Source organism: Pezoporus occidentalis, unplaced genomic scaffold (assembly GCF_034315485.1).
Source record: "Pezoporus occidentalis ecotype Australia unplaced genomic scaffold, CSIRO_AGI_Poc_V1 ctg140, whole genome shotgun sequence".
Taxonomy (NCBI): Eukaryota; Metazoa; Chordata; class Aves; order Psittaciformes; family Psittacidae; genus Pezoporus; species Pezoporus occidentalis.
In genome coordinates this window covers 1917076-1945000 of record NW_026913210.1, presented here as the reverse complement: position 1 = coordinate 1945000, position 27925 = coordinate 1917076, and the positions used below count along the sequence as shown (strand labels likewise).

At 46.7% G+C, this 27925-nt stretch overlaps 1 protein-coding gene and 1 long non-coding RNA gene across 6 annotated transcripts in view; one reads left to right on the top strand and one right to left on the bottom strand.

The window, feature by feature from the left end:
• The window catches only part of LOC134159144 (uncharacterized), a 38488-nt gene extending 17237 nt beyond the window's left edge, over positions 1 to 21251 (bottom strand). For 2 of the 3 annotated variants that reach the window (XR_009963048.1, XR_009963046.1), the window contains exons 1-2: positions 21082 to 21251; positions 11114 to 11289 (exon numbers count right to left, since the gene is read on the bottom strand). This is a non-coding gene — a long non-coding RNA (uncharacterized LOC134159144). Of the gene's footprint in view, positions 1 to 4655; positions 4803 to 11113; positions 11290 to 21081 lie in introns of those variants that run through there. The other variant, XR_009963047.1, reaches the window with a different exon arrangement.
• Positions 1 to 27925, top strand: part of PSD3 (pleckstrin and Sec7 domain containing 3) — a 110837-nt gene that overhangs the window by 1737 nt on the left and 81175 nt on the right. For 2 of the 3 annotated variants that reach the window (XR_009963045.1, XM_062609782.1), the window contains exons 2-4: positions 10784 to 10896; positions 24327 to 25379; positions 26807 to 27199. Coding sequence is in view for 2 of the 3 variants with exons in the window: in XM_062609782.1 (XP_062465766.1) it covers positions 10784 to 10896; positions 24327 to 25379; positions 26807 to 27199 (1559 nt within the window). In the remaining variant the exon portion in view is untranslated. Of the gene's footprint in view, positions 1 to 10783; positions 10897 to 20393; positions 20626 to 24322; positions 25380 to 26806; positions 27200 to 27925 lie in introns of those variants that run through there. The other variant, XM_062609783.1, reaches the window with a different exon arrangement.

Here is a 27925-nt window from a genome sequence, read left to right as displayed (position 1 = left end):
ATTCAGAGTATTCCCCCTTTCTACCTCCCCAGAATGGTCCTTTCTATTCTTGCCTATGTTACCAGGCAAGTTTGGCATTTGTTTTTGCAGCTATGATTTAAGAGATGATTGGGATTTGATTCCTGTGGGATGAAGAGGCAGCCTGTCTGCGGGAGTACTGTGGACCAGTGCCGCAGAGCATCGCTGCAGACAGGCAGTTGTCTTCATGGGCATTCTCTGAGCTAAGTGCTGGGAGCTCCAGTGTTGAGGCTGGTGGTTAAGGTGGCACAAGTCATTCACCACACATGGCCATCGGTACAGAGGAAGGATGCTTTGGTCATATCTGATTTCAAGCTGACTGCTTGAAACAATCTCTGTTTCATGGAGAGACGGGCTGGCAGACGGGTCCGGGGTGATTTTTTTCTGAGGTGTTGCATGTGTTCCTTTTTGGAGTTCCTCTGTTTAGTTTCAAGGCTCCTGAGAGATAACAAGAGCGTGGGATACTGCTCAGTGCTGGTTTAAAGATGATTTAGAGGTAGCACAGTGTGTAGTGGCTTAGGGATGGGAGTCCAAGGAAGGGAGGGAGAGGGTAACATCTGAAGGGTAAGATGAGATGGGTGCTCAGGGTGCTGGAGAGCTATCTGCCAAGCTGCTGTGTTCCAGCTGAGGCTCAGTAAGCCTGTGAACTTGTGCTAAAACTCAAAGGTCAGGGCAGTGAGCAACCAGTAGGAGCATGCTGCTCCATGCTAGCTCTGCGACACGGGCCCTGGGGATCCCCGCATGCAGCAGCTGGTAGAATTGGTTGATGTGAGGTTTGTGAGCTCGGCAAGAAGAAGTGGGAGCAGCGTCCCTAAGCCGAGCAACATGCGCCATATGTTCTCCTTGAAGGGGTGTTTCCTTTCAGCTAGTTCCAGAAGGCTGGCTTCTGTTGGAGCAAGGATTTCACGGTCTGGCTTTTCCACCCAGAACCCGCTCCATGGCCTGGGAGGTTTGTCACATCCGGGTGGGCTGTGACACTGTAATGAGGTCCTTTCCTTTGGAAGTTTGACTGTGAGGGGGTGTGGTAGAGTCCTCCTCTGGGTTATCACCATGCAGAGAAGTGGGGCCGCAGATTGACAAATTTAGGTCTTGAGCAATTTGTGTCTTAAGCATCTGAATCTCTTTCTGAAGCAATTCATGTTCTCTGGCACCCATGGTAACAGGCTGTTTCCAGTCCTTTTTCTTGTTTGCACTGAGATGAGACTGGGGAGGAGAGTAGAAACTGTATGCTTCTGCGAGATCGAAAAGCTATTTGAGAGCAGCTGTAAGTGCCTGCCACTTCCAGTCTGGCCGTAAGTGCCCTGTTGCTATCATGGCACTGTTTGAAGTATGCTTCTTCAGTATGTTTACAGGCGCTTTTTCGGAGCAGGGCCCCTCCTTGCTCCGAGATGTCTCTTGCTGTTGTGCCAGCTTCTGTCAGGGACGCAGGCTTCTGGGATGCTAAATGCATCTGAGCATTTATTCTCTGAATTACAGAGATGAGCAAGGCGGGTTGTGGATGGGGCTTAAAAGCAGGGTGGGGTGAGGGCTAGCCCTCTGGGTGTGGGCTAGGTTGCTGCAGGGTTGATTCAGGAGTCTGAGGAGCTCCAGTATTATCTAGCCCTTGAAGCTTGAATTGCTTCTGAATTGACTGTACTTCCTGGATGCTGTGAGCAAACCAACCTGCCAGTGCACTGGATCTGGATCAGGCTGTCTCTCAGAGCTGGGGCTCTACATTTCCATCTCCACTGAGCTCCTCAGCCACTGGCTGTCGCTGGGGACGTGCATGGTGTTTGCCATGGCTTGCTCTGCTAACTGTACAAGATGATTTTCAATGCCATGACTGCTGGGCTAAGCCCCAGGAGAGGAGGCTGGAGCTGGTTTTTGAGGATGGGTTGCTAAGGCAGAAGCACACTGCTCACTATCACACTTGATGAGCCTTTTGTGTTGCAGCCATAAGCATTATTTTTGACACCTGGTAGAAGGCCTGAACAAGAGGGCATTGTCTCGATTCTGTGGTGCAGTAGTTTGGAAGCAGGAAGAAAACAATGCAAATGTCACAGATTACACAGTGCAAGCCTCCCTTTTTGCAAAAGCCATGAATGGGGCTTACTTTTTCTTCTCAGCATGAAATGGCACAGGGAAAGAGGTGGCTTATCTCCAAAGTGTACTCATTATTTTTTTACAACAGTTTTCAAGCAGGAAGTGTCATTGGGGTAATAACCACGTCTTCCAGCTTGAGCAAATGCCAGGTGCGATGGCAAGATGCACTTAAGCCTACTTAAGCCTGGGGAATAGCTGCATTTCAGCATTAACAGAACCCTTACCAGGAAAACCTTTTTCTCAAAAGAGAACTAATTCTAGTACCAGTGAGTTCTGGTTTTCATCAGCATTCTTGTCTGTGCGCTGTCTGTGGCCTAGTGAGGAAAAAGGTAGTATTAGCTTCTTCACCAGGGGGAGGATGCTAGTGGCACCTGGCCTAGTTGTGCTGCATGTGGGGGGATGATGTGTCACCTTTGGTGTCTTTGCCTTCCTGCCACAGCTGAAACTGCCTGCTGTCCCCGAGCTGTTTGTGGGGCCGCAGCTGCCGGAGGGTGCTGGTGCTGGTATTCCTTAACTCACACTTTCATAGCAAGCAATCATGCTGTTCTTGCAACAATATCTTTTCAGTCTCCAGCGCTTGCACAGCAGGAGGCTTAGGGTGAAATTGGGTGGTGTGACTTATGGCTTCTGCCTCTACTGTGCCAGGGAGAGGATGGCTCAGATTGAACTTCAGTCAAGTTTCTGATCTGAAAAACTTCCATTTACTCTAGTTAAGACTCGGAACAATTTAGGTGAAAGCTGTAAATTTAATTTAAATATGTGATATGAAATAATCATGCAGGGTCAGTGAACTGTGTCTAAGTTAGAGGGAGATGTATGTACCCTTTTTTGCATGCTCTGTTGCTGTGTCGTAGCTCTGCAGTTTGCCCTTACCACAGAGGAAATGCAGGTTTTTATACCTTTGCAAATGTAAAATCTTCCAGTTGCTCGTAGCTAGAATGGTTTGGTGTGTGGGGGGTTGTTTTTTTTTGGGGTTGTTTTTTTTTTTGTTAGATTTTACTGTTCATTGAAATTGAGGTGCAAAGAATAGTTCGTAATACTGATTTGGAAAAGGAAAGCTCTTCCAATATCCCGTCCTTATTTGCATCCAGAAAAACAGCGCTTATTTATCTGTACCTAGAGAATGTCGAGCACATGGGAAAGGATGCACCCTGCAAGTTCTCAAGGCTAAGCAGATGTTGGCTTGGGTTTTGGAAAGAATGTAGCTGCTTAAAGATACAGAGGTAGCTTCTGGTAGGCCAATGAGGGGTGCTTTGGCACATCCAAGTTTTAGCTTCCATGGAGTTGAAATCCATGTGAAGCAGACCTGTGGCCTGACTGACCACTGTTCTACCATCTGAGACACCTAAACATGATGGAAGTGCACTACCTGCTGAAAAGAAGCAGTCTGTCAGTTTGATAAATATACTTGAAACAGATCGAAGAAGTGCAAGATGTCTAGTACATGTGCCACTGAATTATCTGAAAGAAGATGTTGTCTTTGTGCAGTTTTTCTTACTTCAGGCTCCCATCCAAATGCTGTTCAACATAACTCAAGAAAAATACTTGCACTATGGCTTTATTAAAAGTTTTGTGTCTTTTTTGCTGTCTTTGTGTTTCATATAAACGAACATGGTGGTTCAGGCAGTGAGCTGAAGCCTGCTTCTCAGTGGGCTTGCTTCGATTCTTGCGCGTACCTTAGGCATAAAGCATAGACATCCATACAGCACACATCAAAAATCACTGACTTAGCAAATCAAAATGCTGAGTGACCTTTAATGGCAAAGTGTAATCATACAGACTTTGAATTAATATGCTGTTCACATTCACGCAGTTACAGCTCAGGCAGTGTCAGCCTTTGCATGATAAAAAGCATTTAATTCAGTGTAACAGCTGGCTTCTTCTTAAAAACTTCAACCAAACAGCAAAGCAAACATTTCTTTAAGGGGAAAAAACTCAAGTGCAGGTATAAAAAAAGATGACCAGTCTGAAAACAAGTTTTACCTGCAACTGCTTGATACTGCTGGTAAGGCATCCTTTTTTTGTCACTGTTCCCATGCCTATTTCTAAGCAGCAGCTCTTTAGCTTCATTTCTAAATTGAGTCTCTTATCAGACACTGAACTTCTGTGAAGTTTGCCTTTGAGAAGGGAGAGCAGCGCTGATGGTATCTGCGCCCTTTCAGTCTTGCTCTCTCCAGCCCCACCACTTCCTGGCAGCCTGCTCCTGGTAAACACATCCCGCGGTGCTGCGAGTGGCATGGGCAGCCTGCAGTGCCGCAGTACCTTTTGGTGATTCCCTGGGATGGCGATGTGGAGCACACTGCACTGAGGATTGAGGAGCGAGATGCCTGCTCAGTACGAAGCCTGAGGTCTGCCTGGTCCAGGGCCATGACAAAGCCCGGTGAGCAGGTAAGAGTGGCTGGCTGCACCAGTTTGGACCCAGTGGTCAGTTTAGCCCAGGAACATGGATGTGGTTTTGAGTATCAGTGAATGCCTGGGAAGAGTTCAGCTTCCAGATTCACAAGAAGGGTGTGATTTCCACATATATTGACGATTTGTATCCCTTGAGCTTATATCACCCTCCTTTTCGTCTCCTGTAGGGTTTTGGTTTCCATGACAGTGCTTTGCAGGGAGGTCTGTGGTTTTGACTGCAGACTGTGCAAGGAACCATCTCCTGTTTGGCGTGATGCTGACTCCTAATACCTTCTTTTGATGTCCTCTGGCTGTTTTATTAAAAGAGATGGTAAATCACTGATTTCTTTGTTTTTTTTTTCAAACTGTACGCACCTCTGCCACGTGTCTCTCAGCTGCCTCTTTCCTTCAGCTGAAAAGTCCTAGCTGACTTGGTTGTCCCTTTATATAATCCAAACTTCTCTGCTGGATAATGGCTGTAGGCAGTGCCCTCATACAAGCCCTTTCTTTGATCCCCCACCTCTCGCTGTCTACAAGTCTCCCTGAAACTCTCGATAGTTAGGAATTAGTTTAACACCCAAGCTGAGATTTCCTCTTTTCCAAAACCTTTGTTAGTGTTAACTTCTGGTAGCTCCAGCTGAGATTTATCCATGCAAAACTCTTATTCTTCTGCGTCTTAATCTGTTTTACTAAAGCTTTAACTCAGGAATTGCAAACACGTGTATTAACGTGTGAGTGTGTGTATGGGGAATGTGACCTCATACACCATATGAAATGGAAGTAAAACTACAAACCTTGTTAGTGTTTTTTTTTTTCAGAGCACCAACACTCTCTCTGCTTTCTTTCTGTGCTGTTGGGGTGCTAGCTTTCACCAGATAGCAAGTTTATTTTAACTCCAGATTTCTGCATTTCATCCTGTTACTTAGGAAAGTGACTTAAGGAAAGCTCAACAGAAATAGTCTTTTCAGAACAATTAGTACTACCTGTCAAAAGCAGCGAGTCTTGCTAAACTCACACCCACGGAGGAATGATTACAGCACTTAAAAATAAGGGCTGGCCACTGGTTGTGCCAGACTGCTGCCCCTCCGTGACAGCAGAGGCAGAGCTCACAATGTGTGATTCCGTGAAGACTTGACAAGCATTGCAGCTTGACTCATATCATCAGGCTTGTTCCATTACCAGTTAGTGTATTTCTGTCAGTCTCTACAGAAACTCTCATGATGCAGAAGACAAGATGAAGGTAGATATTTAAATATCTCCTGAGAGCATAATCTCACTTTATCAGTGTGGCTGCAGAGAGGCATTTGGTTATTTCGCTGCTAGAGATGTTGATGAAGCAATGAGAATGGAACAAGCACAGTCTAGGATTAGAAATGGTCCAGGTGTGGCTGTGGAGTCCTCCATAAGATGCCATAGGCATCCTGCAGAGACTGTCTCCTGCTTCCTTGCAGTAGTGCTGCTGTGGCATCTCCCCACTAGCCCCTGTGAAGCCATAAGAAAGCGCTGTGCCATCAGTGCAGGGGCTGCTGAGAGGGAGCTGGCACCCATTGGCTGTACAGCCAAAGGGAAGGGTGGTCAGCTCTGGGAAGAGGAGCTGTGCACATGCAAAAGTGTGGAAAATGGGCTCCCCTGAGGCTATCTCATTAGCTGCGGGGAGCCTCACGTCAACTAACTGGTTCCCTCCAGGTTTTCCAGTAAGACTAGAAGAATTGGACTAACACTGCTTTCTGCAGATAGAGCAACTGGGTTTTGTTAAAGAAGATTGCAGGGGTTGCCCTGAGGATGCTCTGACCTCCGTGTCTCAGCTCAAAGCCCTCTGTGAAAGGTCCTTAGACCCCTTCCTGCTCATGTTTTCTGTTCTCATGACTGGTCTCATGCTGTCCAGCATTTTGGCTGACTCTTGCTCCCTGAAGACTTAAGCTTGGGCACCCATCCCGCTCTGCTTTTTCCCAAGGTCTCCTGTGAGGAGTCAGTCTGTCTAATAGCATCTGCCCTCTCAGGGGGTCTGAGAAACTCCAGACTGACTTTTGCCAGTTAATCATCTGCTCCTTTGAACACTTTCTCCTTATTAGACATTTTCAGAGAAAACATATGACCTGGAGTGCGAATGCTTCAGGAGGCATGGGTTCGCCCTGGATCTTTGTGCTCAGACCAACCTGTTCCTTTACCCAGCAGCTGTGGACAATGATGTCTCCTTCCACTGAGACCCACAGAGATGGAGCCCAGCTCTCCTGTTGGCTCAGCTGCAAGTGGTGGTGAGAGAACAAGACTTTGATACTCCTTAGTGAATGCTTTCTGGAATGTAGGTATTTTTAAAAAAGCCCCAAGAAGAAAACAGTCCCCAAAAAGGCCCCAACCGGAACCTCAGTGAAATTCAAAAGAGGATGCTTTGGTGCTTTCCTTCCATGGAGAAAGAAGAAGCATTTTCTTCAGGTTTGTATGACTCATCATGCCTGTCTAAAAGACACTGGGCTTTTTGGAGGCAGTTTGAGGTGAGCTCAGAACTGGAGTTGAAATCAAATTCACCTCTAGAGAAACATTGTGCTTCAGGAGGGGCAGCAGCCAGTTCTCACTGGGGGCCTGCCTAAAGCCCCCCCTCTCTGGGGTAACCGTGGCAATGTTTTCTCCTTGCAGCTATTGACCCTCTGCTCCGGTCTGCATGTTCAGACAGAGGAGAGAGCGTGCATGCTTCATGCCAGGCTGACTTGTCTCTCCCTGGCAGCTCCATTGGGAGGAGCATGATCCCTGAGGTCTTAGTATCCTACTGCTGTTCATTTCAGTGCCCAGACACGTATTCAGTATTTTCACTTCCTGTGCAAGCCTGAAACCAGCACGAGCACTATGGGCACGTCCTAAACAGTCTCTGCTCCCTCAGCAAGGGACAGAAGGCCAGCAAGGTGGCGGACCTCTGTTGACCCATGCCAATGCCTTGTGTGAGGTCAACAGAAACTAGTCCAATATGTTGGCAGGAGGCCTTAGGGGTGAGAGCTGCCACATCCAGCCTAACCTCACGAATGTTATACAAAATTCATCTGAGAGGCAAATGAAGCCTCTCCAGCATTCCTGACCAAGAACTGTGACCCAGAGAAATAGGCTTGGTAAAACATGTTCAAACAGGCACAAAGCACTGTGAGAGTGATGAATGAAAGGGCAGGAACTCACTGCTGCTCTGCCTGGAACATAATCGGATTGAAAAGCTGTATGTATGTGGCTCATGAGAAATATATGTAGAGCTGGGCTGATTTAAGGGTATTTAGCTCTGAGCAAGCGTCACCCTGTCCGGCTGTGGCAAACACCAGGTGCATCAAAGGTGGTGGTTAAAGCCCTCTGAGGGAAGCGATTATGAAATGAGCTGACCCGGATGCAGATTTCTTTGCCCTTGAGCTGACGGTGAAGGCTTAAGCAGGAGTTCTATATCCCTTCCAGTCTTGCTTCTATTTAATCCTTGCTAATGCAGCTTGGAAAGCACTGTGACCATTTGTCCAGCCCTCCTCTGGGCTCCTGGATTCGGGACATGGTGACTTCTGCAAGGTTTGGGTGAGTTGCAGGTTCATTGAACCACAGAATGGTTTGTGTTGGAAAGGACCATAAAACTCATCCAGTTCCAACCCCCTGCCATAGGCAGGGACACCTTCTGCTAGACCAGGTTGCTCAAAGCCCTAATTAAAAGAAGATTTTCTGTTCTGTCTCAATCTTCTGTTTGATTTATCTTCCCCACCATTTTTTTCTGTCTCTAAGGAGGGACGACAGTAAAGCAATAGTCTTAAAAGCCAGTTCTGACCTTGTAGCATCTTCATTCTCTTCCCCTTCTTGCTTTCTCTTTTTAATATCTGTTGTTTGGATGAAATATCATAAACGTATCCTTTAAGCATGGATCTGGAGGCTCTGAACTGTTTTACCTTTAGATAAACCTAAATAGATGTTAGGTTCGGCTGTTCCCATGCACAAGCCAGTATCTGCAAATCTCAGCAGTGGTGTTCAGTACTTCTGAAAATAAAGCTAGCCCTTTCAGATGAAGTCTCCACTTGGTCATGTAACTCTGGTCAACACTGCTCTGTACACTGGAAAACCATTAATCTAAACAATAATTTCTGCCTGTTACTGAATGATGCATAGGGTGCTGTGAACCAGACTCTTCTTCATTGCTTCACAGTAAGGTACAGACAAATACAGACCTCTGGAAAATGTGTTTGCTGGCAGGGAAGCTCTGTGCGGCATATGTCTGTGAAGTCTTGAAGAGCAGGGCTGAGGGATGGAGATGCTATGTCCCAGAGGTGTGTAGATGAGAAATTCCTGACTGCTCAGGAACTGGGCTTCTATATCTGTTTTATTTTCCATTTTACCCATCTGTGAATGGGATTTGGCACCAGCTAGTTTTTCAGCTATCCCGTACCTTCGCATTCATCTGGATAGGCTGTTTTTTTTTTGTCTGGCTCTGTAAGCTACTTTTGTCTGTGCTATTGCAGACTGGGAGCCTCCTCCTGTGTGCTTGGTCCAGCTGTTCCTTTTCTAGCCCTTCCTGCCCCCCTTTCTGTGAATGAATGCAACCTTCTAGAAGCAGGGGAGACATGGGGGCTTCTTCTAAGCTTGTTTTATCATGCTTGTGGTAGTCATCTTTGTGCTAGAAAGCCCTTCACCTGTTTCATCACTTTTTTCCCCCAAAGTATTTGGTAGACTAGTGTTAGCCTACCAAAAGTTAGGTCCATCAAAGTACCTACTGCAGCCCCAATGATGAATAGTTGGGGCAGTGGGTGGTAAATAAATATATCCAAGACCCCTGCGCAAGATCTACTGCTCACCTGTTGCAGAGGTGTGATGGACTAAATCCTGCAGAACTAGCACAATGCAGAAAGGTGGGAGAAGAAATGGAGGTAAAAGTCCAGGAAAACCTGGAGCAGAACAGTTACATGGCATGAGTCAAGATACTTGTTTGTCAATATGCTCTTGAGAGAAAATGCAGTCATTGGAGGGCTAGCCTTGGAAGAATGTGTAGATTGTGATTCCATACATCTCTGCTTAAAGAGCCTTAACTGTGTGTTCCTGTGAATTATGTGTCTCCTGTACTTTGAATTGCAGTTTGAAGCTGACGCTTACCCTAAGGTATTTGGTGGAAGTGCATAAACATTATTATTGTCCTGGGGGGCAGAATGTTCTATCTGGCTTCTCTGGTTTAGAGTATTTTTGTAAGCTAAAGCCTTCGCCAATGTGAGCCATGCAGTGACTTGCTATGCTGTAACAATTGGCTGCCTCAGACATAGGGCATGAATATAAAGGCCACTGAAGAATTTATAGAGTTAATGACTTATTTCATCTGTCACTTCAGACAGAAGAATTACGGGCTCTGTCTTGCCCAGCTGGGAGGAAACTTAATGCTGACTGCAGACAGTTTCTGCGCTACAGTAATTGCTGGTGTGTGCTTTATCTTGGAGATTGGATTTGTCCCCACCTGTTCAGAAAACTAATTTCAACCTTAGTCCTGCAGCCTTTATCTCCTCTGAGAAACTGGACCTTTACTGTGTCAAACTGCTTGTTACAAGTAGGAAGCAGTGGGAGGGTGCTGGTGGCACTGGTCCTGGGTGGCACTGGTTTCATCTGTCCAACTCTCCCCCCAGATACTCCCCTGCTAGCCTGGGGGACCACCCTGTGCCACCTTCCCACTTCATGGTCATGGGAGCGGGTTTGAGTTGTGTGGTATGGTCATAAGAACAGGTTGAGCCATTGTCCTGATCTAGATGGTGGTGGTTAGGTGTGAGCTGCCCAGCAGGGACCCACAGACAACACTTGCCATACATTTGCATACCTTATTATCCTTTTCCCCATTTTTGATCAGCCTTGTTATAGCCCTTGCACTTCCCCTTCTCCGTCCCAGGCTCCTCCTAAAGAAACAGCCTGCCTCACTTATGGTTTTCCCATGGGTGCCAGTTTTGCAACATACATGCTCAAATTTGCTATTACTGATACTATTCCCTAGGCATTTTTAACCCCAACTGGTATTACTAAGATGGTTGCCATGTGCTGCTGGCCTTGCAGCAGGTAAGCCTGTTAAAGATGTGGGGGGTTGAGTGCTCTGACATCACTGCTTAATATTGAGATGCTTGGGTTTGAAGACAGAGATGTGATCTCTTTGAAAGCATTCTTGAGTTGGCCCATGTCTGGTCTGTGCATCTTGGGGGTGACAGAGTTAAATGAACACTTTGATTCCGACCTGACAGCCCACCTGAAAGGATTTAATCTTTCTGCTGCTGTTTTTTCACTGAAAGGTAGATAAGCTTTGTTTATTTTGACTCCACAGGCAGAAGCACTTGTGTGGGATAATGATGTATCGGCTCATGCCCAGACTGTTGCTAAGGCCAAATATGAATTTTTGTTTGGCTTGGAAGAAGAGAAGCCTTCAGAAGTGGGTAGGTGCTGTTCATTACTTTTGTTTGAAAAAAATCCAAACCTCTTCTAAGCCATGCAGGAAAGTTTTACAGAAGCTGCTCAATGACCCACAGCTCACTGTGCTATGCTGCCCTTCACCCAGGCCACAGTGTAAGTACCAGACCAAAGGAGCCCACAAGTTTGGCCGCAGAAAGTCACAACAGTTCCCTGTCTTACACTCCCACCTTTCTCTTTGGCTCACCTGGCCACCTTGATGTGACAGTGGGGACTTGTGCTGGAGACACGGTGCAGGGAGTCCCAGCTCTTCTCTGCAGCAGAGTTGTTTCAGCCACACGTTCTGCAATTGCACGTGCTGAAACGGGGCTATCTCTATGTGGAGGTCCTTCCAGGAATGCCCTTTGTGGTCTGCATGCTGCTCTTCCTACAGCCAGAGGGGGATTAGTTTAATTTAGGTACTTGAGGTTGTACCTGAACTGCTCTGTCCTTTGTAGTTCGCAATTCAAGAAATCCAGGTGCAGTATCTAATGTTATTGCCTAAGGATCAGTCTTGTTTCTTGTTCTTTTCTTGTAAATACAGGACATTTTCTACCTTTTCGTAGCCCAAGCTTAGAAGAAAAGAAATGTAGCTAATAAAAAAAACGTATTTCTCTTGCCTCATTATAATTATCAACAGTCCCTGCCCTCTTTGCAAAAGTATTTCCTCAGGCTTTTCTCATTGCACCTTGATCCTTTCTAATTGCAAACTTTCTGGAATGTTACTTTTAATTAAAGAAGACTCCTTTCTTGCTGGAGAAGGGCAGCACTTTGTACAGAAACAAACTGTGTAGGCTCCTCCACTTCAGTAACGAAAGGAAAGAAAAACCCCCAAGAACCAAAAAAAGCAGAACTGATATCTGGAAAGTGAATAAACAGTTTCTCCTTGGGTTTTCTAAAGTTTGGTATTCCACTTTGGAAACCCTAATTGCAGACTGAAGGGGAAAAAAACCCAAACAAAATGTTCTCCTTTATGAATTTTAGACTTTTCTAAATTGCCACAAAATGTGCATCGAATTATTACATGAATCATGATGACCTCACTTCTTGTTTGGAAAGACATAGTGCGGGAGCACTGTCAGCAGGCATTAGTACATTTCCGGAGATTGGCATCAAATAAAGTATGCTGTGTCTGATAAATCCAAGTGAATCTGTTGTTATTACTAACCAAAGCAATTATCAAATGTGATGGGTATTCTGAGCTGACTGAGTACTGAGCCCTAAAATAAATGGTGACAAAGAATAAGCCAGATACCATGACCTGTGTGTGTGCTTTTCTGTATTTTTCCTGTGCTGCTTCTTGCCTTATATTTGAATCTCTTTCTGTTCCTTTATTAATCAGAAACTACCAGTAGGGGCTAACATTAGTGAAATGAGAGTGACTTCAAGGGTGAGTTTCCAAATATTTAACAGTGGTTAACATATAATGTTTGTGAATTGTACTGAAAACTGGGTGACATTGTGCCTGGCTTCATGCCATCACAGACAAATGTGTCCTCCTCCTAGTCCTCCTTCTTTTCCTCCTCCTCCAGGAAGATGTTTGACTGCAATAGATGAATGAGAGTGGTGCTACTTCTTCTATGTGTTTTCACTAAGTCAGCAGGTTTTAACGACTTATTAGCTGAAGATTAACAAGGATGGGGCGACTGAGGGCACAGTAACACAAGCCAAGGGCTCTGTAACTAAATCATGGCTTCTTTTGATTTGACATATGTCAAATATGTCATGACAAATGTTTAGGGGGCAAGTGGCTGTGCCTGAAAGTCTCTCTGTTCTTCTCTGTGTTAGATGGGAAAGGAAAAAGCACCACCAAAAATCCAAACAGACCTGCTACTTTCTAGAGTTGCCTTTGCGAGAAAGAAGATGTGCTTTTTGTGGGTCAAAGTATGAAGGATTTAAAGTAAACGAATGATGGAGGCAGGGGCAGGAGAAGTACTAGTGTTTAAACTTGATCAAAAGAACAGTTTGTCACTGTGGGCAGTAAAGCTGAACTTTAATTTCACCCATGCCTTGGCTGGCTTCAGAAATTGAGAGTGTAACATGTAAGGGGCTCAACGGCCTAATTAATTCTGCCTCCCAGTTTATCCTTTCCCTTTCAGCCACAGCCATATTTACTGATGCTCTGCTGGATGATGTTGAGAGTATAAATATTTTAATTTGATACTAAAATATTTGCATAGGACAAGCCAAAGGAGAAAGAATAATTAGGGGTGACTATAGCAAACATTTCTGTTTGCCTAGGTGGGAGATGGCAGACTTTGTTAATAAGCTGCCTTGCTGATTTTTACCTTCCAGGTTGAACCTTGTGGTTATTTTCACAGGTGAGAGGAGAAAAAAAAAGTTAGATGCCTGTAGAAGAGGTGTTTCATTGATGATATTTAAATGCTAATAAAGCTGCCGCATGAAAACCAACTCCTCCTCATTTCCCTCCTTTACTGCCCTCAGCCTGGTTTTACCTGGGATTTTTGATCCCTGATGTACTGCTGTGCACTTGTCTTTGCTGCCTGATGCCTTTTGTTTGGCTCTTCTCTCCCACCTGTTGCTAACGTTCTCCTGCCCTGGAGCAGAATCAGGTCCAGGCCCCGGGGACCCTCAGCTCATCATGAGAGGGCTGTGGGCCATACGTCACCCTGCAGAGACCCCTGCTCTTGGAGCTGCTCCCCCCCCTTCCCCTGCGGGGAGGATGGTCCACGTGCCGCCACGCGCCTGGCACTGCTTGTTCGCCTTCCTTGGCGAAACCCCAGCCTTCTGCCTTCCAGCAAAAGAAAATGTTTTTTAAAAACTGAATTTGGCTGGCTCGGACAAGGCGTCTTCTCAGCCTCCTTCGCATAAAGGGCGTTTGTTGTGTATGGAAACATACCCTCCTCTGGAGCTGGCTGTGGAAACAGTGGTCTCTATTGAGCAGTCTTATCTTTGGGCTTGGGCTCGCCACAGAGTGCTGATTTTTGTGACTTTGCAGTTAATATATTTAAATACCAAGAAGAAAAAAGTCCTGACAACATGACTTGGTCCTAAAAAAGTGCTTCCTTGGGGGAAAACATAGGGGGATACTACAAAATGATTGCTTAAATAAACATGAAAGCCAGGGACACTGTAATTCCTGTTATATAAGAAGGTAATTCCAAGACAGTGGTTAGGAAGAAAATAGCTTCTTAAGACTCAGGAACAGTCTTTTCTCTGATGCTTCTAGGAGAATAAAGCTTTCTCCCATCATGTGTAACAGGGGGGTTAATCTCATCCTTCACAAAAAAGCCCTGTACAAACAGTCCCTGGGTTGCTACGCAAGTCTGGTCTTTTCCAACAGCTGCTGGAAGAAGCTTGGTTTTGAGTTCCTGGTGAAACAAATAGCTTTTTGGAAAGCTTGCCACTTGCTGTTTTGTGTACAGTGAGGTGTCATGAGGCAGCTGAGCTCATTTAACAGCTTGCTTCTGCCAAAAGAGACAGTCCCAACCACACTCTGCTGTGGATTGTCTCATGCTAGTTCTTGTGCTCATCCACCTACTTAGCAAGCTCAAGCCAGAAAGACTGAGTCATGGCAACCCCGCAGACAATGCCAAAAAGCCCCAATTCGATGGAAAAAGGTTTACTTTCTCCTGGCAATGTCTTCTGAATCCCCTCTGCAAGGGTTCACACAGTGCCAGAGCTGGCACATGAAAGAAAATGAAATTCATACCTTAACCCATGCAGCATACCATGCCTGAATCTGAATCATGGAAACGATTGCTGTTGCTGTAGCTTCTTTAATTTGTTTCAGGAGCAAAGGAAGCACAGAATGGCTGGGGTTTTTTTTGTTGTTTTTTTTTTGTTTTTTTTTCTGTTCTTTTTTTTTTTTTTGTGCAAGCAAAGCCTTTTTGTGGCTGATTTAAACAGCAAAGAAAATTACCCCAGCAACTTTCTGTAAAATGGGTATCACTAACTTACTACATTGTCCTTTGCTTTTCTGTCTGCCTTCTCTGTGTCACTTTACTTGTGTCCAGCTCTGCTGCATCCGTTTTGCATTGCATGGAGGTGGAACCTTCCTGATCCTCACTGCCCATAGACCACATTCACTCACATGTTGCATCATTCTCACACTAGCCCAGATTCCTAACTGTAGTCTTGCTCAGTGCTTCAACTGCATCGCTCTCCATTTTGCTGCTCCACCCTTTGTTATGTTTTCATCTCTTGATCTTTCCGTCTCCAGGCAATCCTGAAAGTCCTGGCTCCCAGTCTGGTATCTTCTTCTGCAGCTCTGCTTCCTGAAGAGATGCAGCAAACTGCATTATCTAAGGGTTAAGACTGCCTGATTTTCACATTCATGTTGCTTGATTACAATGGACAGAACCTGTGAGGACAGGTACATCAGATACGTGTTTAAGAGTATGTCCTGCAACATCAAAGAGGCGTGACCAGCAGGTCGAGGGAGGTGATTCTGCCCTTCTGCTCTGGTGAGACCCCACCCGGAGCACTGTGTGCAGTTCTGGTGTCCTCCGCACAGGAAAGATGTTGGGGCAGGTCCAGAGGAGGCCAAAAAGATAATCAGAGAGATGGAGCACCTCTCTTATGAGGAACAGCTGGGAGGGTTGGGCTTATTCAGCCTGGAGAAGAGAGTGCTCTGAAGAGACCTTATAGCAACCTTCCAGTACCTAAAGGGTCCTACAAGAAAGCTGGACAGGGACTTTTTACAGGGCTGTGTAGTGACAGGACAAGGGTGAATGGCTTTAAACTGAGGGTCTATTTAGACTAGATATAAGGAAGTTCTTCACTGTGAGGGTAGTGAGGCACTGGCACAAGTTGTCCAGAGAAGTTGTGGCTGCCCCATCCCTAACAGTGTTCAAGGCCAGGCTGAACTGGGCTTTAAGCAACCTGGTCTAAGGTAGGTGTCCCTGCATGGGCAGAGGGTTTGGAAGCAGATAAGTTTAAGGTCCCATCTGACCCAAACCATTCTGTGATTCCATGATTTACCAGGGAAAGATGCAGTGCTGCAATCCGGAAAGCTCAGATGTGTGGTGCCCCCACGCACTTAATAAAATTCCATCATTCTCATTTGCATACTTGATTCTATTAGCTTTTTTCTGTTGTTGTTTCTAGTGTTCCTCTGCATTTTCTGTCATGCTGAAGACCCATGGGAGTTTTTAAATAGTAGTGTGTAATAAACACATTTTCTCACAGATATCACTGATGTTTGGTGTTGCCTGTTGGCAGTGATGCAGTGAGAAGGTTTGCTTGTAGAATTTAAGACTCCAGAGGTACTGTATTAAAAGGTACTTTTCTGGTTGAGTTTGTGCGCTCTCCAGCACCAGCACATAGACTGGCCTTGCTGGGAGCTCCTCTTTCACTCCAACACGGAGTAAGCTAGGTCATTTTGAACTACCACTTGGATGCTCTGAGCAGCAGCAAGCTCTTACAGTGCTGTCGGAAGAGTGCATCTGACTGTGCACATGGAAAAACTAATGCTGGTGAAATGGGACAGGTTGCAGTGTGTCCTGCATCTTGGCTTGCGTGAGGTGGAGGTGTCTTGCTGTGTCTTCCTTTGAATTTTTGAGTCCTGCTTCCAGGGCTGGGTGAAGCTGGGGCATGCTCTGGAGCCATCAGGTGTGGTGTGATGGGTACTTGTGTTTCCAGTTCCAAGCAAAGAAAAATTGAAGGGGGGTGAAGCATTATGCTAAGTCCCTTGCTCTGCAGGAGGAAATTGGATGTCTTGTGACCTTCACTTGAAAGCTGGATAGTTCAAGTTGCCCTAACCTACAGCTGCAGGGAAGAGATTACCACATCCTTGACTTGGTAAACAACATAGCTGTTTGAAGGCCAAGCGTTTAGTACAAATAATCGTTAAAACAAGGGATGTTTGTTTATTGTTTTTCAAAGGTGCAGAATCCAGCACGAAGAAGTTAGGAAATGCCAGAGTTAAGGCAGTAATTACCTCCCCATCTGTGTTCTGCCAGCTGAATCAAGAGTCGTGCTGACATAAGGGCAGAAATATCGGGGCCTGGTGATGCTGGAGCCATGTTGGTGGTGTCTGGCTGCTTCAGATGCTGTGAGCATACATGGGACAGGCTGGGCTCCCCTGAAGCTGGCAAGGCTCAGAAACACTTCCCCAGCAGCAGGAAGGCCCTTCCATTCAGCTGGGCAGACAGAATGAAGCACCCAGGTCAGCAGGCACAACAGGAGGACAGCTGACTTGGCTGGCTGTAGGTCAGAGCTGCATTTCTGTGTGTTGTCACTGAGGGCTCCTCATCTCCTTGGCTTCAGCCCCATCACTTGGTGAGACGGGCAGGACACCAACACAAGCCCTTCATTGTGCTGCAGCCTCAATTCATCTCTGCAGCTTTATGAAATAATACATGCATGTTATCCTGCTGCTGGAGATGGCTTGATAATGAACAGGGAGAAGGCATTTAATTAAGATTATATAGGTAGATGCATTTCTGGCCTGGTAATGCAGGGTACAGCAGGTATTCTTCTTGTTCGCAGTTCACCGCTTTAACAAGTGCCTTCTGCTCTAGACCCCTGCATTGTTTATTTAACTGTCCAGCTTCCTGAGGAAGAGAATCTCATTCACTGTGTGAACTTGCTGAGAAGTTACCATGCAATGTCCAGCCGCGCCTTTAGCAGCAAATACTCGGACCCTGGGAGATGCAGATGCCCTTCTGTGCCCTGTTTTTGTTTTAGCTGGGTGTATAACATGGTATCCATCTCCTGGGGTGCTTTGAGGACTGCTTAGCAAGCTTTCTCCTACCCTGGCTAATAGTTCCAGAACCATGAAATGCAGTAAGGGCCATCCTTTTCCGTGGGTGTGCCTAGTTTCTTTAGAGGCTGCTGCAAAGATCCAGAGTGTCTGAGATGTGTGAGTAGTAGTGTGGGGTTTTTTAAGGTGTTGTTGCTTGCTCAGAGTCTGCCAGTACATTTTTTATCTGATGAGATCTTTCTATTTGGGTTACTTTTGAGCTTTTAAAAAAGATTCTTTAAAAATACAATAGTTTAAATATATAACATTAAGTACAAGTGGATTCTGAGGGGCTGTGAAGTCTTTATAGATTCTGTAAGTGCCAAAGCAGCTGTGGGCTGCGTCAGTGCCCCAGAAGTTTGCACTTTGGCTGAAGGTTCTTTGGGAGCCCTTGAAGTAATTCTTGCTATCATGCTGTGTATATGCATTTAGAAAATCACCTGTTAGCCGCTTCCTCTCTAAAAACCAGAAATTTTTGGATTCTTTTGAGCTTTGGGCTTAAGACTTTTCCAAACATACATCTTAAACCAAAACTTGAAATTCTTGCAGCCATGTGGGGGTGGGCCTTTAAAGAAGAAAAGTGCATTAAATATAGTTAAGGCTCACCCACACTTTTACATCAGGATAAGGAGACCAGCTACTACTCTCTTTGTATTCCCTCCTGTTCCTGCTCATGCTAGCAGCTCTTTCACTACCCTTCTGCTTTCCAGGGTGATGACTCTTGGGACTGAGCTATCTCACTGACCATCTGTGGCCCATAGAGCAATTTGTAGTGGATAATCCCTCACACTAAACCCTTCCAGCACGTGCTGCCTGTTAGTTTTGGACCTTGTCCTTTTCTGAGCTCACTGTAGGCCTGTGAGATGCTGTGGCAAGGTGCCATCCTTCCCACATCTGGGGGAATGGTGCGGAGCTCCTTGGTGGGCTCTTAGTTCAGTGAGGTTGTGCCCCCAAACCCTGTTTACCACTGAGAAATAGTTAAAATCTTTGGGGGAAAAAATATGCAACCAAGTCATAGCATTGCTTACTTAAGGCTTTTCCATCAGGAACAGGGTTAGAAGGTTTGCAATTGTAGCACCGCCCCCCCCCCCCCCCAGCTCAAATACGTACACAGTGATCCAGGTATTATACATGCTGTTTTGCTCATTGCTTTCGTAATGGATAGGGTTTACATTCTTAACCTAGCAGCTGTTCTTACTCCATGTGTTTCAAGCTGTGACAACTCAGGCATCACATCACCACCTGATCCAAAGCACTGGGGCTTGACTAGCAGAGACAGTTGTGAGAAGTTCACCCAGTGTGGGCATGGATGTCCTGTGGCAGGCTGAAGATTCACTAACACAGCCCCTGCTTGCCCGTAGCATCCCAGAATTTATAAACTATGCAAGAGCAGTGCCAAGCAGTAGCTCTCTTATAACCCCTTTCAGTGTGCAGCAAGCCATGGATGCAGGGTTTCCTGGATGACACACTGCCCCCGGGTGCTTGCGGTGGGATTATTTTCTTCCCTGAACCGTTCAGTTTAATTTCTGGGTAACCCTGAGCCACTGGCTGCTGCACCACTGCCTGGCTGTTCAAGCACAGTAAGTGCAAGGCACACGCTGCCTGTACACACTGCTGGGTCTGTGTCACACTCCCCACTGATGGCCGCAGGGACCCCTGCTGGTCATCCTTTTTTTGGGGGGGGTGAGGGATCTCAGCCAACACAGTCACGTTTTCTGTGTAAATTCTGCCATATCTCTGGTACTCTCCACTCTCCCTGCCTGTTTAGTAAGGCAACAGAGCATTTAACCAGGGTTCTTTTCTATGCAGCTCTCCCCTCTGCTTCCCCCCACCCCCCCCACCCCCTGCCTGTGAAGGCAGCTTTCCTGTTTCCACCAACTTGGTGTTTTTACATAATGCCAGTGTAACTTTGAATGGATGATGGCCTAGCTCCACTTCCCTGGGCAAGCAAACTGCCCGAAAGCCTGGAGTGGCTGCAGGTTGCAGAAAGCCGTGCACCCAGTCCAGTGTGGATGTTTGCAGTCCAGTTACAAAAGCATGGTGCTTGCATTATGCTAATCCCCTGTCTCTGGCTAACGAAGGACCTCCGCTGGCCAGGCAGGACCTATCACAGCACAGAGAATGACATCATTTGGAGAAAGGGCTGCTGTGCACGGCCACCAGTAATTGTGCAGCATCCCTCCCCTCTCACAGGGGGAGGCCGCTCCATGTTGTACTGCATTATAAATTGGGATGGTTTTAGTTACTACAGAAGTTGTAACTTGAGGGGGTGCAGGACGAGGAGGCATGTGTGACCCCCCTGTCTGTCAGGCTGCAATAATGACATACTGCCATAAACCCTGCTATCTGATTGTTAAGCTCTGTCACCTAGAGACTCATTTCCCCTTAATGCACGCAGTGTTTTTACTTGCCCTAATTTGCCTGTTACAAATAATGGCAAGAAGTGCCGGTACCACGAAAGCATAACTGGTGTGACGCTGCATGCAGGCTCAGCTGTGTGCTGCTTGTGGTCGGCGCAAGGAGCTGCGGAGAAATAAAATGCAAGATGATGGGGCTGCTCGGTGAAACCTCCCACCTCTGTAATGCCGAAACCCCGCTCTCCGACACCAGCACGCGACTCTTGGCATCGCCATTCTACCCGTTTCATCGCTTACGGACGCAGTTACAATAAACGGCAGCTAAGCACAGACATCTTCCTGGCATACCGTCAGGCAGCCTTGCTGGAGGAAGTTTTTTTTCCCCTTGCAAGCTGCCAAGGTGGACTCCTTATAGCTCCTGCGATAGACTGAATGAGACTGCAGTTCCCCCATCAGTTTCATAATACTCAGAAAGCATCCATTTACATCATTGTGTGCAGTGCAGGGCAGCAGCTGCCAGGAAATTTGAAACTATTTTGATTCCAGTTGACTAGAACAGCAGCAATTGAATTAGCTGGTATCGCTATAGATAAACTGATGATCTGTGCATTTTATTTCTTTGACCAATGGGTAACTGCTGGAGCTACAGTAACCTCTGTGAGTAAGGAGACTGTTCAAGCAAATATCTCTAATTTCTCGAGCTAGCTAATATATATATATATACTGTATAGAGAGAGACACTCACACCATTCTTTTGTAAAATGTACCTGTAAACAAAATGTCTGTCTATGCTTGTAACTTGTGTTTTGCTTCCTAGAATTTCCTTTTATTATGCTGTAGACAAGCTTGTTTGACATGGTTATTTACCTATGAAATATCATATCTCTGCCTGATTTAAGTCATGAATTCTTTCAACGTCTAGTCATCAGAAAGACTGCCAATTGCTGTTAGGTTATATTTGCCCAGTCTCAGTTTTCTAGCCACTCACCCCATTTCTATTTTAGCTTTTTTTCTCTACATTTAATTTTCCTTTTCTTTCTTTTTTTCTTTTTCTTTTTTCTTTTTCTTTGGTGAAAGAAGCCACCTTCAATGCAAAGTAGAAATTGGTGTTACCTGAGAGTGTGTATCCTTTCTTTGTTTGTTTGGTGATGGGTATTTTTTTTCCCTGCTCATCTTCAGTGCGGTCCTTAAATTTTGTTGTTGCCTTTCTAGCCTTGTTTGTAATGCAGTCATATTGGGGGATGGGGTTGGACAGGATATGCCAGTAGCTGCAGCAAGACATGATGCTGTGGTGGTGGATGGGAATAAGGGAGGAGTTTCTCTTAAAGAGCTCCAGCTCCTCTGAGCTCTGGTACTTGAAATAGCGCTCTGAGAAAAGGGAAAGGCATTGCACTGTTCAGGAGTGGAGGGCAATTGGTGGTGGTTTACTGCAGGGAGTGGAGACCTCAGCAGTTGTGTGCATGGTTGTACCTAGGGTAGTGGGGGCAGACTTTGGTGCCATGTGTGATTTATTTTTAATCAGGTAGTGAATTAGGCAATGTTCCTGTAAGATGCTGTGAAGGCAAGAATCCCTCTGCCTTGTGCTTGCATGCAGCGAAATCAGCAGCTCTTCCAGAGTAGGGCTGCTGGTGCCTTGCTGTAGAACGGGCCTTAACTTTCTACTGTGAAAATGCTTTTCTCTTGCTCAGATGAAATTCAGTTTGCAAGTGTGGCAAAGGAGTACCTGTGTGCATGCTCCCTCGTCCTGCGTGTCTCTCTGTGCCCGTATATTCACCTATGTGCTCTGCACATGTATGTCGTCACCTGTATATGTGCCTGTGTGCTCTGCATGTGTACCTTTTCTGGAGTCTGCTGGGCTTGCAAGAGGGTAAAGTTTGCTTGGGATGAAGTTCAGAAGAAGTCAGAAACTTGCTAGATACTGCCTGCCATCATCATCAGTGGCTGTTGGTGGTGGAGGGGGACGTGCAGCAGTGTGCTTAGCGTTCACCACCAGAAAAAAGGCCACCTCTGTTTCCTTCATGTTAGTTCAGAAGCTAAGGTAGCAGTTAGCAGAGATGAGCTTGGCCCCTTGTCAGGGTTTGTGTGGTGCCTTGTCAGGGCTTGGCCTCCAGTGCACATTGGCTGCATCCCAGCCCATGGGGGCTGGGGAGCTATGCTCTGGGCTTCTTTCCAGCGAAGAGGGTTGTGTGGGTTGGAGGGAGGCGCGGGGGGTTCTCAGCTCCAGGGGCACTATGTGTTGCTTTCCTCTGGGATACGTACAGAGCATTCAGCCCAGGCAGTGGCATGGCCAAGTGCTGCCCTGCTTGGGGGCATGCAGCGATCCCAACTGGAGCTCATCCTGCTTGCAGGTCTGCAAGCTGAGAGTTGCAGTAGATGGAGCTGTGTTCATCAAGAAGGGTTCACATTGACTTCTGTAGTGACAAAGTAAGGAGATGGGGCTTTTTGCTGGCTTGGGCTGGTCCCGGTGCAAGTGTAGGGTTGTTGCAGCCACACAACATCATTCTTATCCATGAGTCTGTCCTGGTGGAAGTGTCCCCCACTTCACAGGCAGCCTGCCTCCTGTGCCATGAAGTGGGTGGGCTTGGGATGCATTTAAGCACTGAGTGGCTGAATTGTGTGCTAAGAGGGCTGTTTGTCTGGGGGTTTGGACACTTAGAAAAAACACTGTGCCTGGAAACACTCATATAGGTAGAGAGGCCTTGCTCTCTTCTTCAGCCTCTCCCAGTTGACCCACACTTGTGTGTTGGAAACCATGCCATGAAGGCAGGTTGGTGGTGTGGAAGTGGACAAGGCATCCATGCTCCTCACAGCTTACTGGGACCTTGCAGCAGAGAAGAGATCCCTGTTTTGTCCAGTCACTGTCCTCAACAGAAACTAAGTCATCTAGGTGAAACCTGACCCGCTGAAGTTTTATTATGGAGTAATTAAATCAACAGCATGCAGATATCTGGAGAACCTACTGGGGAAGAGGCTGTGGTTTGGCATGGTCCAAGCCTGTCAGTTTGATCCTGCACCACATACCGTGTGGGGTATTTATCCTGTGGCTAGAAATACTGGATAGTGATCTGACTGGTGTGAGTTGTCACTTGTCTTTACAAACCGCTGACAGATAGATGGCCACATTAGTGTGGTGCTGAGCTTGTGTTAAATTATCCTTCCTCTCACCTTGAACTCAGCTTATCATTAACAACAACTACATGGCTTCCTCCTCAGAGATGGCTTACGGCCAGCCTGCTCAGAGTGGAGATGGGGATCATTTTTCAGTACAGCATCTAGGGATGCACTTCGAGTGGGGCAAAGCGCCCAAATGCAAGCTCATGTCTGGTTTCTGGGCTGTCACCCCTGACATTTTTCATATAGGTGTTTGATCTGCCCCCTCTGCTGTTTGTTTTAAAACACTTTTATACTCCAGGCCAGTTTTTTCCAGGAGGGTGCAGCAAATGCAGCTGTTGCTGCTCCTTGTTTTGTTTGTTTGTTGTTGTGTTTTCAAGACCCCAGTTTCTCCTTGGGCCATAACAGAAGGTGGCCAAGTATCTGTCATTGTGTCATCTGTGAGATCCCTCTGAGAACAGCTGATTCTCTGTTGCCCTACAACAATGGGAGCCACTGGGTGCTGGGCACATGGAAAATGGCCCACCCGTTTTTGCTTCTGCTTTGTTTACATCGGTTGGAAAAGAAGCATGAAGAGGGGAGGGGTAGCAGCCTTCTTGTGCAGTGGTGGGTTTGCTGCAACAGAAGACGTGAACTACACAGTAAGTGTACCTCGCTGCCCCATGGCCTTCAGTTACCTGAGTTGTTAAAGGAAGAGGGTAGTGCAGGCAGAAAGTTGAATTGCTCATTAATTGCTTTGTAATTTAGCTAATTGGTTTTGTCAAGGCTGTGGAATATAAGGGGTGGGGCTGGTTATCTTCCTGGTGTTTCATCTTTATGAGTGAAAATGACCTAACCCCTTTTTTTTTTATTTAATAAAACCAACATGCATAACACATGCTGTGGATGGATGTCAGACTGCTGAATATCTGCTTTCTTCAGCCCTTATGCCTGGCCTGTGGCCTCAGACTGTTTGTGGGCCACTGGGACCCTTTCTGAAGTGTAGCAGACATTTCTGGCATTCCTTCCTTTGCGGCGCACACTCCCAAAGTAGGGCTACCCAAAATCTCCTGTGTAAGAGGACCATCTCTGGATAAGTGCACTGTGAAAGCATGCAGAAGTGAGTTAAATGGAACGGTATTTTCCCTGCAGGGGAGAGCATAGTTACTCTGTTCAGAGAGGGCTGGGGAGGAAGGCCAGGCCTTTTGCTTGTGCTTTGTTTTTTTGTAGATAGGTAAACCCATGCTCTCTTTTTCCCTTGCAGGTAGTGGCCGCGGAAGCAGCACTTTGCTCCCTCATACCATCATCAATGAATTTCCAGAGTATGGCACTGTAGAGGCAAGCAGAGATGGGCTGAGGGCAGAGCCTGTAACACGCAGCCCAGAAAGCCAGGACGGTCACCACCAGGTACTTGGCAGGCCCCTTCCGCAGTGTGTGGCTCCTGCAGAGGATTCCAGACCTGATGCTGGGGCAGCACAGCTGTGTGCCTCAGAAGAAGATTTGCAACCTTCGGGTAACTTGCCAGAGATGATGAAAATCTCTCGATGGCTGGAAGCAACAAAGGTGCAAGAGAGAGCAAATACTACCCTTGATTTGGAGACGCAAATGGAAAAACAGAGCGTTACTGGCAGCCAAAATGTGCAGGCGGCCAGAGAACCAGTTCCAGCAGGCCAAGAAAAACCCTCAGACATGCCTCCTCCATCTGAAAGAACAGCTGAGGAAAAAATGCATTTGATTGTAGAGAAAGATCTGGCTGCAATATGGACTGGAGAAAAGCAGTCTGAGTCCTTGCAAGCCATCAGTAATAAAACTGAGGAGGTCCATGCAGCGCAGGAGACAAGCTGTCATAGACCATCTGTAACAAACCTAGAAGCAGCCGGCAGAGTGGAAGGGTGGGCGCGTTTTGAGGAGTTTTCAGCGTACAGTCAAGGCAAAATGCAAATGGGTCCTGAGAGGAGGCTCTCCAAAGAGGCAGCTGTGAGCAAACATGTAGAATTTCAAGGGGTGGAGATTTTATGGCTGCAAAAAACTGAGGAGCAGAGAAGAAAGAAGCACTCGCTGCTGGAGACAGTGTCCGTGGAGAGGAAGGCTTTCCCCAAAACCTCCATCCACCCTGTGCCACTGATGGTCTCCCCAGGCTTGGTCTCCTCACCAGACAGTGCTTGGAGCGAGGTCTGTGAGGACGCACGGCCAGGACCCGCTGCCCTTGGAGCCGTTCCTCGAGCGATGCTCAATGACAGCGGGCAGGATGAAGTTTTTGTGAAGGATAAGAAGAACCGCGGTGAGGAGGAGATGGCTGTGCTAGTGAGAGGCCAGGGCAGGTGAGATACTGCTTGTGGGGGCACAGGGGGCAGGCGTGATTTTTCTCGTTCCACATGCACGTGGCTTGTGCCTACCCCTTTAGGAGCAAATGGCAAACACCAGCTGTTCGTCTGCTGCCTGCGGCATGGTGGCAATGGTAGCTGTTCGTGCCTGGTGGTGGCTAGTGCATAAAGTTGGGACTGAACACCCTCCACACCACCTCGTGAAAGTTTGAAATCCACCTCATGTTTGGAAATGTGTCTTGCTGTTTGCAGAGTAATGGCTGCATGGCGAAGCATCTGTAGCAGGTTGCAGCTGGGACCTGGACAGGGCATGCAATTAAGTATAGGCAGCATGCAGGCCTGGCTGGCTGTGCCTGGCCAGATTTTCTGGTTTTGGGCAGAGTTTGTGCAAGAACAGCGTGAGCACCTCTGAGGCATCGGGTAGTAAAGATGTTTTACCCAAGGCCTTGTATGTTATAAGAGGGTAAATGCTGTGATGTGCTTTCTGTATTACCTAACTGTATAAGATTTTACCTATATATATATATATATATATATTGCAAAGCTTGTGTGCTGCTTTTTACGGGATCATCCTGGTGTGCTCACTTTTGTTTCCCCATGCACATCTATAACAAAGCAAACAGTCCCACCAGTGCAGTCTGAGCAGACTGTGCCTGCTCTGACCTGATGGGGTGTTTGCTGTTGAAACAACAGGATCTCAGCCAAAGGACAGGATCTCAGAGGCTCCTGCCTATACACCTCAGGATCTCTGGAGTTCTGCTTGTGTGTGGGATCACTTGAGCAGGTAGTCCTGACATCTGGCATGTGCCATGAGAAGCTCCACAGTATTTGGAACAGCAGAGAGGAGCACTTTCCACAGGGCCATGCTATACCTTCCCCTATGCTTCTGCAAGCAGGCTGAGTCTTCCCCCTTCAAATCTGTTTCTCTTGGCTCCAGGCTTTTGATTGCATTCACTTCCCTTTGCATTTTGGAGGGATTTCCTCCAGCCTTTCAAGGAAGATCCAAAGCCCTAGGACTGCAGAGCCAGCAAACTGACCTCTGACAGCAGCAAACTGACAGAGGCCCCATGTGATTGCACATCTCCTACTTGTGCAGCTGCTAGCATGGCAGTGGTGCTAGGGGAGGGATTTCTGAGTGCTCTTCTCCTTTGCACATAAGCAGCTGATGTTATCTGTTAGGCAATATTAGGCCTGTCCTCCTTTTTTCACAGAAGATTGTTTCAGTTTATGTCCCCAGAGAGGGAGATGGTGCCAGTCATAAGCAGAGGTGGTGCAAGTAGGAACTAGCGTTTTATCCTCATTGTGCTCTCGGCACAAAGCCACATTGACCTTTCTGTTCGCAAAGGTAGAAGGTAAGGAAGTTCACCCAGAGGTCTAAACCTCTCCCCCGAAGCTGAAATGAGCTGTTTCTGGTTCATTTCCAGGATGGTGGAGGAGGGGGAAGCAGCCACAGGAGGATATGAAGATGTCCTTGGGCAGAGGCACTTCGATGTCTCCACTGATCTGTACAGCTCACAGTTTGAAAACATCCTAGACAATGCATCTTTATACTACAGCGCAGAGTCGCTGGAGACATTGTATTCGGAGCCTGATAGCTACTTCAGCTTTGAGATGCCACTCACTCCCATGATCCAGCAGCGCATGAAGGAGGGTGGCCAGTTTCTAGATCGGACCTCAGCCTTGGGACAACCAGATGTCCTGCAGCTTCCCCCAGATGGAGAGGTGACGGGCTGTGGTGGAGGTGTCGCCAATGCCTTAAGGGATGGAAGTGAAACACTCTTCAGAGGAGACATCACGGAGATCCCTCATTTGGAAAGGTAAAAGCAGTGAGTGAGCTTTCTGTGTGCCTGCTGATTTTTCCCTGATGTCTATTTATTCAGTGGATAGTCACAGAGCATAGTTTTGCCTCTTTCAACACTGCATGTTTTCTACACAGAATAGTTTCCAGTGTAATAGAGTGAGCTGCGGGAGAGAAGTGATCTCTCCAAACCTGCTGTTCATCAGAAAAGTGCAAATTTACATTACGAATGTTTTGCAGGCAATACTTTTGTCAATAAAAGGCTGGCTGGTATTGGCGCATCCCTGGGACCTGTTCTGGTGGAGTTTCTGACTGGTTACATATCAGCGTTGTTCAGCTGCAGTTATACCTGAATATACTTACAGTAACTGTAGGAGCAATAACACCCTGTGCGCGTAGATGAGTTGTCCAAATGCAGTTTGTGATTGAATGTTAAAAGTGTCTCTGTGCATAGCTTTTCCTCTCCTGAGGTCAGTGGGTGTTGTCCTGCTTACTTCACCTGAGACAAGGTTTTGCTCCCACCACATTCATGGATTAGAGGCTGTAACCTGCTGCTTTCATTTGTGCACTGGTTACTCATTGAGAGGGGAGGGAGGGTTGCAAAAATGTCAATATTTTCTATTGGGTAAAGAAAGAGATAAGAAAACTATTTTAAGAGAAGAGTCATGTGAGAAGCAAAAACTAGGCTAAGTGGCCAGAAAATAATGTGTAGCTGCGAAAACTCAGTCTGTGAGCAAACGTTTTT